The sequence below is a fragment of the Bacidia gigantensis genome, assembly GCF_019456465.1.
Source record: "Bacidia gigantensis strain McMullin 20006 chromosome Unknown contig_295, whole genome shotgun sequence".
In the NCBI taxonomy this organism is placed as follows: domain Eukaryota; kingdom Fungi; phylum Ascomycota; class Lecanoromycetes; order Lecanorales; family Ramalinaceae; genus Bacidia; species Bacidia gigantensis.
The window spans coordinates 18,753-32,354 of record NW_025408608.1 but is presented as its reverse complement, the minus strand read 5'-3'; the positions used below and the strand labels follow the sequence as shown (position 1 = coordinate 32,354).

Genomic DNA, 13,602 nt, shown 5'->3' with positions numbered 1-13,602 from the left:
TGGAGGAAGTAGATTCCAATGTCTGGATAACTTGTTGTTGTAATATATTGCCTTCTATATCGCTATTGTATTACTAAGATATTGATTATCCATTGCCTTGGAGTCTTTGTGCCCAATATCACTCCCTCAAGGGATCACATCATGCAAAAATAGTTGGTTGTTTCACGTCTTGGTCATCAAGTTGACCCCTGTTGTGATGCATTCAATCGGCTAGCTATTCTCCTAAAGCATTACTCGCTCTTCAATGAGTACCTTATCCCTTTCCTCGTCGCCCTCAAAGTATTTCAGACATCTCGCAATTAGAATAATTCATACTAGCTCTCTTAGCCTCAAGAAGTTTAATCGGTAACTCAACCCTCATTCTTTTCCCCCGTCTCCTCAGCCAGTTTCACCCCTAAGTCCGCAGTCAGCCTATACGTTCCCAACCCTGCCACTGTACCACCTTCGATCATAGCCTCTCCACCGTCCCTAATACCCACCAGTACCTCCTTGAATAGTTTTCTAGCCACGATCGCCGAAGGCTGATAATCAAATGTAACTCCCATTCCCGTCACCTAAAGATAGAAACGAGTAACCCCTGCAGTTTGGATTTCATGTCATCGGTTGCTAGATAACAAGGCGTGCCACCAAGGATCTTCAGGAATTTGGATTCTTGCGCTCGCACAAGGTGTTAAGCTCTTTGTAAGAGACCTGTGCGTGAAGGCTCGAACTTAATGAATATTGAGCGCGAACCCGCATGATGCCCTGCTCTTATTTATATCAGCATATGAGCCATAAGGTTGATGGAATTCTATCTGCCAATTACTCGATTGAACGAAACGCATCAGTATAAGGATTTTGCATAACTATTATCGGAGTATGCAGTCTAACTATCGCGAAACCTCCAATGAGACTATGGAGATACAAGTCTTGTGTCTGCAACTTTGAGACCTTCGGCAAGCGGCTCGATTAAAGTCCCAAGATAGACATGAAACAGCGCCTCTACTGATCTCTGCTTCAAAATGTCTAAGCAGTGTCGACAATTACGATCTTATATTGGCAGTTGAAGTTTTTACATTTCTGTATGTCGCAAGATGAAGGAAAATCCTTCGCGCGGCTCGACTTGCAGCCACAGCAGTTTGTTTGCCGAGACAAGCATCAGTAAGTCTATATGACGTGCGCTGCTTATATTATGACATTGAAAATAAGGACGGGGATTTCGTGGCCTCGTTGTGATCAGTGCAAAGATAGCGCAAGCACCATGTTGTTGCTGCCAGTAGCATTAATATGCCTCATGCATCTCAATTGCTTGGCATATGCCCTTCCTGTGGAAAAAGGCACTAATAATGCTCCTAGGCAGCCTGGAGACGGTCTACTGTACGTCTCTCCATGAGGGAAATAGATATTGCTAACACACTTTCTACGGTTGTAGAAACAATTCGAGGCGGTTCCCAATAACAGACACTAAACAGGCCATAGACATTGTGCTTTCACCAGAGACTGAGCCAGAGACTACGAGGGAGTTAAAGCAACGAGGAGCCTCGACTCCAGGGATCATCCCTAGCATAGTCGACCGAGATACCCAAGCAGCGACAAATCTAACAGCGCCAATACCGGTACCACGAACGTTTCTCACGGTGGAAATCACTTTCGGACCAAGCACGCATCCAGCCGATCCCACTGACATTGAAAGGCTCCTAACAATCTTCGAACACAAGATCGAATCCCAGGGTACTCGCGACCTCATGAGATTGGAAGAATCCTCGTTCTACAAGAACCTTATAGTGTTTCTAAACCCCAGCCCCGATTCGTTCATTAGATATTCAGAGGCAGCAGCAGTCATCCACGAGATTGGATGGCAAGCGCTTGACAATGACTACTCCAGTACATTCCATTTCGTTGCGCGCAGGTCTAACGGCCAAATCGCGGCGGTGGGAGCCTTGACTTTGAAAACAGAGGATCCGATCATAGTCAATAGAGATACGATCCCAGAAACTACTTTGACAGCGCCGATACCGGTACCGCACGCAAACAACCTTACGGTAGAAGTTTACTGCGGCGTATATCCGGAAGTCACTGCAGATGTTCTCGAGCTTCTACGGCAATTCAATTTCGCCCTTCAAGCCCATAATCCTCGCGAAATCCTGACATCACCAGAGTCCTTGGAGATCGGCGACATGGAAGTCAATCTGTATAGTAATATGCCTGGCCAGCGGATGACCTATTCCGAAGCTGCACTGTGTATGGAAGAAGTTAGAGAGGATGCGATTCGGCACAATATAACGACTTCATTTGAGATCATCATCTGTACGACTGATGGTCGGCTTTTGGCTGGAGGAGCTTTATCTTCACAGCCTTTGGCCCGGCCCAGTGTAGTCAATAGAGATACTACCATCCTAGAGAAAAGAGAGAAAAGAGTATCCCAGTATCAAGAACCGGATTTAGTCTAGGAGTCGTATATCAATCAAATGGACATCTGTCAAAGCTCCTAAAGACATCATCAACCTTATATCAGATATGTATGACGATTACATTGAAATGATAGCTCCGGAGTCTGTCCATAATGACGATCTCGAGATAGTCCTCTCTCTTGTCCTAGGCGTGCGAATAAAGCATACAAGTAGCGGAGCCCAAGGTGTTGTATACGAGCTTCATTGGCAGGTGAAATTCTAGCAATCACTTCTGCAATGTTTAATGGTCTAGAATACCTGCCGTAGATGCACAACCCTGCCCTACAACAAACCTATTCTTCTTCGTAAGCTACAAGAACAACTTGACGTTCGCTTCTATTTCGGCCTCGCGTATGTTAAACCATTGACCTGACCATCAAGCCTAAAAGCCTACACGGACATGGAATTCCTTCCACTAGATCTAGCCTTTTGAGCAAGTCAACATTGTTGGATTCGTGCGGCTCGCCTGAAGCAACAGCGACCTTAGCGGCACCGATGAGAAATCCAAGCGCGGCGAAGAGAAGACTTATGTCTAATTTCTCGTCATCACATAGCTCCAACACGTGCACATACTTCCTCCTGCCGGACAGTAACCCCTGAAACTCCAGTTTCCGATCGGAACGCAGAGCGACACAAGCGGCAACCTGGCCCACCAAATCCTCGACGTCACGATATCTGAAACGAAAGTTCTACATACCCTTTGAACATGACAATATCGTTCCAGTCCATTGGGAGGGTCCTAATTCCGCTGAGTTACATGCGCGTCAGATTCGGAAGCAGTAAGAGCAGGATTGATTCTGCTGCGACAGCGGGCGAATGTAGCGAAGTGACCCTTGCCACAGACACCTTCGCCAGTCGTTTGCAAGCCTGGTTCTCAGACCTCTTAAGTAGCAAAGCCTGTCATCGCGGGACTTCCCCTAAAACATTTTCATGTAGGTCATTTGTTTCAGCGTATGCAATGACCTATTACGGCTTAGAGCTAAAAGATATACAAGTAGTATTAAAACATTTTAGGCTTTAATTTCCAGTCACATAAGATAGATTATAGCCTCTAAAGTAAGTAAAACTATTAATATTAAAATAAGTAGTATATAGCTAGTTGAAGTAAAGAAATTAACCTATAGTACTTATTATTAAATAATATTTTATATTTAATAGATTATCCTTTAATACTTATATATAAGATAGAAGTCTATTTATATAATAAAGCTTTAAGATCTCTTCTTTTCTTCCTCTTTTCTATTTCTTTATAATCTTACTTATTATTCTTTAAGCTATAAACTAATATAAATTAATAAGAAATTCTATTCTCTTATTTACTATAATAAGAATCTTTATTATAAGTATCTTTCTTATTTTAATAATATTTATTATTTCTTATCTAGTTTTCTTATTAAATAAAAAGAACTATATCTTAGTTAAAACTTAAGTAATAATAAAGCTTAGCTAAGCTATTATAAAGAAGTTTTCTAAGATTATTAAAGATATTTTAAGACTTAAATAATAATAATAGTTTTAATAATATATAAGGAATATAATAATATATAAAGAGTAAAAGTATTTATTACTTACTTCTTAAGCTATTAATATTATAAGTAGGTAACCTAGAAAGCTAATTATAAAAGAATTAATATAATTAAGTTTAAATAACTAGGATATACTATAGTTATTAAAATATTAAATACTTATAAATATTAAGACTTATTAAATTAAATAACTAAAGTTTTAATTTAAATTTAGCTAAGATATTCTATCTTAAGTCTAATTTTATTAAATATTTTAAAGTTGAAAAAAGACTACTTACTTACTACTTAGTAATAAAAATTACTAAGAAATAAAATTTCTTTTAAAAAAGAATTTTATAAAAGGTTTCTTATCTTAGAAAATTTAAAATAAAATTAAATATTTAGTAAGATTCTTTATTTTACTAGATTTTAGTTATAATAAAAATCTTCCTTTTATTTAAAAGAAAGCTTAAAAAAGGTTATACTTTACTACTAGTATTTAATAGTCTTTAAGACTCCTCTTTTATATAAAGTTATTCTTTATTTTAATAGCTAAAAGCCTTAAAAGACTTTAGAGAACTTAGGTTTAATAATAGTAGCTACTAAGTAGTTTAAGTAAGTTAAGCTAGCTATTAGCTAAGAGGTAAAGAAATTATATAACTATTTTTATAAATAATATAATTATATAATAACTTTTATAAATAAGGCTATCTATTAAACTATATAAGCCTTTAGCCCTTTTAATAATATTATATCCCCTTTTATAATTATAATTATTTACTTTTATTATTATATATATTTTAATAATACTTTAACTCAATTATCTAATATATCCTAGCCTTTAAAGCTTTTTAAGCTTATTAAACCTTTTTTATAAACTTTATTAATAACTATATTATAGTTATTACTTAAGCTATTACTTAACCTATAATTTTTTTTAAATAGCTTTATATTTATATTTATAAATAATATTATTAAAGTACTTAATAGCCCCCCTAGCTTATACTCTTATATAATTAGAATATAGCTATAGAGCTAAACCTTAGTAATAGCTTTTCTCCCTTTAAAGGCTTTTATATTAATAACTTTTTCTTATTTTTAATTATTTATAATATATTACTTTTTAACCTCCTTAAAAAGCCTTTAAACTATATTACTTAAAAGAGCCTAAAGTTATTTAACTTATATTTATAAACTTTAATAGACTATATAGGCTATACGAGAAAGCGCTATAGCTAGTAGTACTTTTTTTATAAATAAATTCTATATTAAAGTACTAGTAAATATAGCGCTCCCTAGTATAGCTTATATAATTATAACTTTTTTTAAGTATTATTATTATATATAGTGCTATTAATACTATCTTTAAGTATATTATTATATATATATAAATAGCTATTTTTAAGTAACTTAAATAAATAATTAAATTTTATTAAAAAGCTAAATTTAATTTAATTTTAAATATTTAAAAATACTTTTAAATTAGACTTATAGACTTATTTTACTAAATATACTATATTTATAATTTATAGTATATAAATATTAATTAGATTAAGGCTTAAACTAATTTAATTATAGTTTTTTTAAGTTTTATAATAAAATATTTACATTTATTATACCCCTAGTATTTAAACTAGTAAATAGTATTAGCTAATTTAACTATAGGTTAGTAGGTTAGTTCTCTTAAAATATAAATAGTAATTAAAAGATAAGTAAAAATAAATAGTAAAATAGAATTAAAGTATAACTATCTTAGATTTTATAATAAAAAGTAAAAGTTATATTAAATATAAAGAAATTTATTTAAAAAGTAGAATAAAAAGTTTTATATATATAATTTTACTTAATTTATTTAATAATATTTAACTTTTAATTACTTTAAGTATATTTAACTTAGAAGTTACTTAATATTTTTAGCACTTAAATATACTTAAGTACTTTAGCTATTCTTTTCTCCTTTTAATTATTCTTTTTTATAGCCTAGTATAGCTATAATACCTATCTTATAATATTTGCCTAGTTATACTTATTATATAAGGTTATAATATTATTCCCTTTTTTAATATAATTGTCCTTAGTTACTAATTTCTTTTATTATATAACTTTTTTAGTTATATTATATAATCCTCTAATAATAATACTTAATACTATTATTATACTTTTAAGAAAAGAAAATATTATAGTTATTATATTATTATATATTATTATAAGAACTATATTTCTTAAGGCTCTAAATATATAAAGACTAATTAGTTAGTTTATTATACTAAATATAATAAATATAATTAAAAATGTAATTTAGCTCCTCTTAAGAAAAAGATAAATAAATAATATAATATTCTTAATAATTTAAATAAGTAATAGCTAGCTACTTATTCTAAGCTACTATATATTTATAAAATAAAGTTATTTTATCTAAAGAAGCTAGACTAACTAAAGGATTTTAATATAAAGAATATTTTAAAAATAGAAAAGGATAAGTATTATAAAAAAGAATAAGAATAGTAATCTAATAATATATATCTATTGACTTTAGCTCCTAAATTAGATTTAGTAATTAATAATTCTTTTTTTAATAATCCTAATTTCTCTTTTTATAATTAATCTAATAAATAAATAGAAGTTTTATTTACTTCTATTACTATTACTAATAGAAGCGCTAAAGCTTCCTTATATAATTAAATAATAAGTATTCTTCTAGTTCCTATATATTTTCTTTTTCTAAGTAGTTTTTCTATTTAATAAAGTATTAACTATATTGTTCTTTTAGTATTTCTTTAATTTTAAAAATATTATCTTTTTTAGGTTTATATCTAAATAATATTAAAATTAATTTAATATTTTTTACTTTTTTAAGAAATAATATATAGAATATTAGATATATCTTTATATTGTCTAGTAGTTCTAGTTTATAGTTAATAAGTTTTTTTTATTTCTAAATTTTAAATAATCTAACTTATAAGTAATTTAGTTTCTTACTTAGTTATTTTATTTTAAGATTTTTTATATAAAGCTATACTTTATCTCCTTTTTTTAGCTAAAGTCTATTTAATCTATACTTATTTTCTTGTTTTTTTATTCTAATTTATATCTTTTCTAAAGAATTTATAATATCTTTATATATTTATTTAAGTTCTAATATATATTTAATAGCTTTTTAGGATTTTAATAATTCCCTTAATATATTATTTATATTTAGATTTTTTTTATAATTTATATAGAATAGCGTTGTTTTTATAGTATTTAATATTAGATTATTAAATACTAACTTTACTATAAGTAAAAGTTTTACTTAATTATTCTAGTTTTAGTTAATATAATATTATAAATATATTTTTAATATTTAATTTATTTTTTCTATTTAGCTATTTATCTCTAGGTAATATACTATAGAGAGCTTTAGCTTTATTTTAATTTCTATTATAATTATTTTCTAAAATAAAGATATAAATAGTTTATCTCTATTTAAGATTATTTCCTTAAAGAATTTTCTAATTCTAATTACTCTATTTAGGAATATATATACTAGTTATACTATATTATATATTTTACTAAATAGTATTATTATAGTATACTTTATATATCTATTAACTATAACTATTATAGTATTATATATTTCTTTAGTTTTTAAGTCTTATAATAATAATAATTTTATTATAAAATCTATTATAATATATTGCTATAAAAACTTTAGTAAGTATACTTTTTTATAGATAGCTATACTTCTTATAGTTTTTAGCTTTATTTCTTTTATATAAAGAGTATTCTTTAATATATTTATTAATTACTATTCTTATATTTAATAAAAACTAATTTTATTTAATAAGTTTATATATTCTAACTATTCCTAGATATCTATACTTTAAGTTATTATAATACTTTTATATTAGTTTTTATAAAAGTTCCTTTAGTATATAATATTATTACTAATATTTTAATAGTTTTTTCTATTTTAAGTTAATCTATTTTTAAGCTATTTTATTATTCTAATATACTTTTTATATTTAATTAATAAAATTATCCTTTATTAATATATTAATTTATATTAAATATAATATTCTATTATTACCTTACTTAAATATTATTACTAAATATTTATACTTTTATTAATATAGATCTAGCTATCTACTAAGTTTATTAGTAATAATATTGTTTTTTCCTAATATATAATTAATTTAGAATTTATATTATAATCTAGATTATATCCCTTCTATTTATATAGAAATAGTAGTGTTAAGGTCTTAGTATATATTGCAAACTATTCTTATATAATAGTAAATATATATAGATTAGAAAGTTAATATATAGTGCATTTTATTAGGTATATAAATAGGGTTTCCGCCTAAAATAAAGCTAGTTTTTTATCTTAGTTTTTTTATCTTTTCTAGGCCTTAGGAGCTAGTTTTTATCCCTAAGTAGACTTTTAATATTAGAACTAAGATTATTACTATTATTATAATATTTAAGTAATAATATTATAAAAATAAACCTTACTAGGGGCTAGACTATTATTAGTTTTTATTTTTAACCTTAGTTACCGCTATATAGCTAAATAAAGAAGTAGTTAAAAATAGTTTTTATATATTTAAAAAAAATAATAAAAAAAATAATAGCTATATTTAAAAAAAAATAGTAATTAAATAATAAATTTAAATAAAAATAAATAGAGTTCCTAAGCTTATTAAATATAATATATTATAATAAAGAATAAAAACTAAATAAGTAATATAATTAATTAAAAAAATAATTTTTAAAAGGTTAAAAAATAATATTATTTATAGATAAATATATATAATATTTAAACTAAATAGGAAGGATTTAATAAAATTCCTTATTAAAGTATAATTTAAAAAGAATTAAAGAAAATAAAAAATTTTAATATTTAGGGTATTAATTCCTTTAAATAATAGGAAGAATATAATAAAAAGTTAAAAAATAATATTAAACTTTAGTTTAAGTTTAAGATTTTTTAATAATTAGCTTTATATTTAGATATACTTTTTAAAAAATATAAAAAAGTAATTTAAGATATTAATAAAATTAACTAATAGCTAGAAGAAATATAAAAAGAATTAGAAAAAGTAAATTAACTAAATAATAATTTATAAACTTCTATTTATAATAAAAAGGATCTTTTAAAATCTAAGTTAAATCTTTAATATAAAATTATATTTAAATAGAAAATAAAATATAAAGTAATAATAGCTAAAATTATACTAAGCTATTATAGAAAAATTATTAATTTTAAATATTTTATAATAATATTAAATAGTAAAGTTATATATTATTTATAGAAAAATTTAATAATAAATAAGCTAAATTACAATAAAAATAAATACTTTACTACTAATAAATAAATTATATATATTAAAAGTCGGTTAGGAGGCAATATACTTAATTTTATTATTATTTTTTTAAATAATAAATATAATAATTCTAATTTTTTTTCTAGAACTATAAGCTTTTTTTAATTATTTTAATACTTTATACTAAAATCATAACTATACTAGTAATATTAAATAAAAGTATATTACTTTTAAATAAAGAATATATTTTTTTCTAATATTCTATATAGAATTCTAATAGATAGTATATATATTAAAGAAAATACCTAATTAATAAAAAAATAATTTAGAAAATTATTTATTATTTTAGCTTATAAAGTACCTAATCTTTAATTATTTTAAAACCTTTAATAAAATAGTACTTTTTTTTAAAAAAACTAATAATTAATTATAAAAATATAATAAAAAGAATTCAGTAAAAGCCTATAGCTTATTATTATAATTAATATTAATATTATAAAATTAGCTTTTAAAATTTATAGCTAACTTCTTAAAGCTATTTATTAAAATAGAATTATATACTATTCCTATAAAGTAAAATCCTACTTAAATAACTTAAGCTAAAAAGGATAAAAATATTAAAAACTATTTCCTATATTATAAGTTTAGTTATATTATTAAAAAATATAAATAAAGAGGATCTTTTTATAACCCTACTACTAAAATTTAGGAGATTGATTTAAAAGAAAAAGAATATTAAAAAATATTTAAAAAAAAGAGGATAGTAAGCCTAAATAAGTAGAAAACTAAAAGCCTTTTCTAAAGATATAGAAGAAGGTAAGGAAGTTCTAATTTTATTATTAACTAGCCCTTTATACTAGTATTTTAACCCTTTTATATTTAAGCTATTTATAGAAGTTTATAAGCTAAATATTATATAAAATAAAATTAAATATAATAGGTTAATAGATACTAATATATTAAGTTATACTTTTATTAATTTATACTTTATATAAAAACTAATAAATTAGTTTTTAATTATTACTATTTTTTTATTAAAACTAAAGTTAATAAAAGCTTTTAATAAAATAAATAAGAAACTTATTATATATAAATTATACTTATTATTTATAATTTAAAGAAAAATATCTTTCTTTATATTATTTTTAATTATAAAGCTTAGTAATTACTTTTTAATTATTAGATTCCTATAGATAAAAATAAATTAAATATTTATTAATTATTTTAAAAATAGAATATAATTTCTGCTAAAAAGAGTTAAATAGCTAACTACTAGTAAAATTCTAATATAGTAATAACCCCCTACTATTAGAAAACTATTAAAATTATAGAGAATTCTTTCTATAATACTTTTATTAAAATTAAAAAAATATTTAAAAAATTTATAAAAAAAAAATAATTAAAAATTAATAATTATAAAAGCTCCTATAATATTAAAGTTAATATTATAGCTAAAATTAATTTTAAAATAACTAATAATAAAAGAAAATAAAATACTAGAAAATAACTTTAATATTATAATAATTAAAGTAGCTTTATTCTTTTCTTTAATTAAAATAAAAAATAAAAAAAGGAATAATAAGTATTATAAAATATTTATATTAAATATTAATTATTTAATTAAAGTAATAAAACTATACTTAGAAATCTTAATAAATTTAAATAAAATAGCTTTAGCTTTAATAAGGGAAGAGTTTAAAGTTAAAATATTAAAATAGTTATATAATATACTAAGGGTCTTTAATAAGAAAAAGGCTAGCTAGCTCCTACTTTACTAAAGTTATAATTATAAGATTAAATTAAATAGCTTTATTAAAAAACTTTCTAAAAATAAACTCTATAACCTAAGTTATTTTAAATTATAGAAATTAAAAGAGTATATTTAAAAATAAGGATTAGGGTTAAAAGATTCTATTAGTATATTTATTACTTATACCTAGCTTATATTATAAGATTTGGCTTAACTTTTATTAAAGTAGGCTATTATACTTTTTTATAATCTTCTATAGCTAGTTTTATATAATTCTTATTTATAGTTATTAATTCTTTTCCATTTATAAATTCTAACCTATTAGGACTATGCCCCCCTATATAATTTTAAGTAGTCTTTGCTAAGTATTTAGTTCTCTTAATTATATTAGTTATAAATAGTTTCTAGAGCGCCTAGCTAACTAATATACCTATTTCCCTTTTCCTCCTCTAGTTCTTTACTTACTTTTTTTTTATTTTTTCTATTAGAGTCTTTAGTTTAATTCTAGTTATAGGTTTTCTTTTTCTTTATTTTAAAGCTTTTTTATTTATTAGGGCTTTTTTTCTGCTATTTTAAATAGGTAATAGGAATTTTATTTTATTAGCATACTTATAGGAGTTTATATAACATGCTTCTTAGATATAATATCTTTTTTTAATATTTACTAAATTTTAAGTTAAAAGGTTTTAATTTACTTTTTCCCCTTTTATAGTTATTAGCCCTCTATAGGATAAGAAGTTCTAGGTTTTATCTAAAGTAAAAGCTCTTTTATTAGTTTTATTCCCTATAAAATATTTTTACTTTATTTAACCCTTTATTATACTATTAAAATATAGGATATCTAATGCAATTATAAAGCTAGTATAGGAAAAGTAAGAGGGTATATATTATAGTTTATTTTAATAATAATAATATAAGTTTAATAATAGAACTATAATATATATAAGTATATATTTTTAAAAAAATTAATTTTCTAAAGGGTAATTAATAATTAATCTTTTATTATTTATTTTTATTAAGCCTATTTATATTCTATAAACAAATTAGATTATATATTTAAAAAGCTATATTATATTAATATTAAAGCTTTATAATTGTCCCTCCTTCTAGAATTAAATCTTTTAAAGCTACTTTTATAAAAAACCTTAAAGTTTTTTAAAAAACTTACCCTCTTTATAAGAAGAGTTTATAAAAGTTTTTAACCTATTTTAAAAAGCTTCTATAGTTTTATTAAATTTTTTTCTTTATAGCTTATATGCTTCTAATATTAATATTAATACTTTTAATAAAAAAGTTTTAGCTAAAGATATTAATCCTTTTAATATTAGTACTAATACTTCTAATAAAAGGTTTTTAGCTAAAGATATTAATTTTTTTAACATTAATACTAATGCCTTTAATAAAAGGATTTTAGCTAAAAATATTAATCCCTTTAAAATATCTTTTTTTCCTTTAAAGATTCTTACTATTCCTATTAGGAAATAAGAACCTTTTAGCTTTAGAGTTATTCCTAATCTATTTAGGAAACTTAGCTTCTTTGTATCTAATAGAGCTTAGAAACTCTCCCCTACTAGCTTAAAGAGTTTTACTTATTTTTTTATTAATATCTTTTAAATTTCCTTAATTACTTTTATTTTTAAAATAAAATAAAGCGCTTTTAAAAGCTACTTAACCTTTTTTACCTCTTTAATCTAAAGTAAAAAGGCTTTCCTTGCCTTAATCCCTATATAATACTTAGAGAATTCCTATATTATTTCTACCTAAATTTTTAATTCTTTAAAAATTAAATAATTAGAAGCGCTTTTATTTTTCTTTAATTAAATATAATTTTTTATAAATTATATCCTAGCTTTTTTTATTACTAGTAGGAATGCTAATACTCTTACCCCTAATTAATCTATAAAAATCTTTTATTATTTTTTATAGCTTAGATACTTTATTATCTGCTTTTAAAAGGTTTTTTATATTTTATTTTTTGCTAGGTCTTTAATATTTATTAGGTATCCTAATAGCTATTAGAATATCTAATAATAATAATATAATTTTATAGTTTTATTTTGCTTTTATATTTATTTAGTATTCCTCTAAATATATTTAATTTTATTTACCTACTTTTCTATAAACTTTATTATTATTAACTTTATAAAAAGGACTATACTTATATACTATTCCTATATTATTTTAAAATTAATTTATATTAGCTTTACTAGCTAAAGCTTTAGCTTTACCCCTTTAAATAAGTTATTAAGTTTATATATTAATCTTTTAACCTTTTTAAAAATAACTTTTACTTTATTAATATTTATATCCCCTTAAAAAGCTTAATAAGCTTTAATAAGCGCTTTTTTTAATTTAACTAAATAGTTTTATACCTTGCCCTTGCCTTTTCCCCTCTTTTATTCTAGTTTTTTTTTAATTTAGATTTTCTAGTTTCTTTTAAGCTAGGGTAGCTTTTGCCTTCACTTATTCTGCCTTTAAAAGCTTTGCTTCTAGCTATTTCCCTGCTAGCTTTAATTTTTCTACCTCTTCTATAAAAGATCTTTTATCCCTTACTAAGCTAAAATAGCTTTTTTCCCTTAGTAAAGTTAGGGTTAATAATCTTTAATATAATA

General features: G+C 23.8%; 1 protein-coding gene across 1 annotated transcript; it reads left to right on the top strand.

Annotated features, from left to right (window-relative positions):
* Nucleotides 1–1,063: 1,063 nt before the first annotated feature.
* Nucleotides 1,064–2,429, top strand: KY384_008069 (uncharacterized protein; the record flags this gene model as incomplete). The annotated part of the gene is made up of 3 exons (XM_044816558.1): nucleotides 1,064–1,140; nucleotides 1,336–1,356; nucleotides 1,412–2,429. The coding sequence occupies 3 exons, from the start codon at nucleotides 1,064–1,066 to the stop codon at nucleotides 2,427–2,429; spliced, it is 1,116 nt and encodes a 371-aa protein (XP_044665923.1).
* Nucleotides 2,430–13,602: the final 11,173 nt, after the last annotated feature.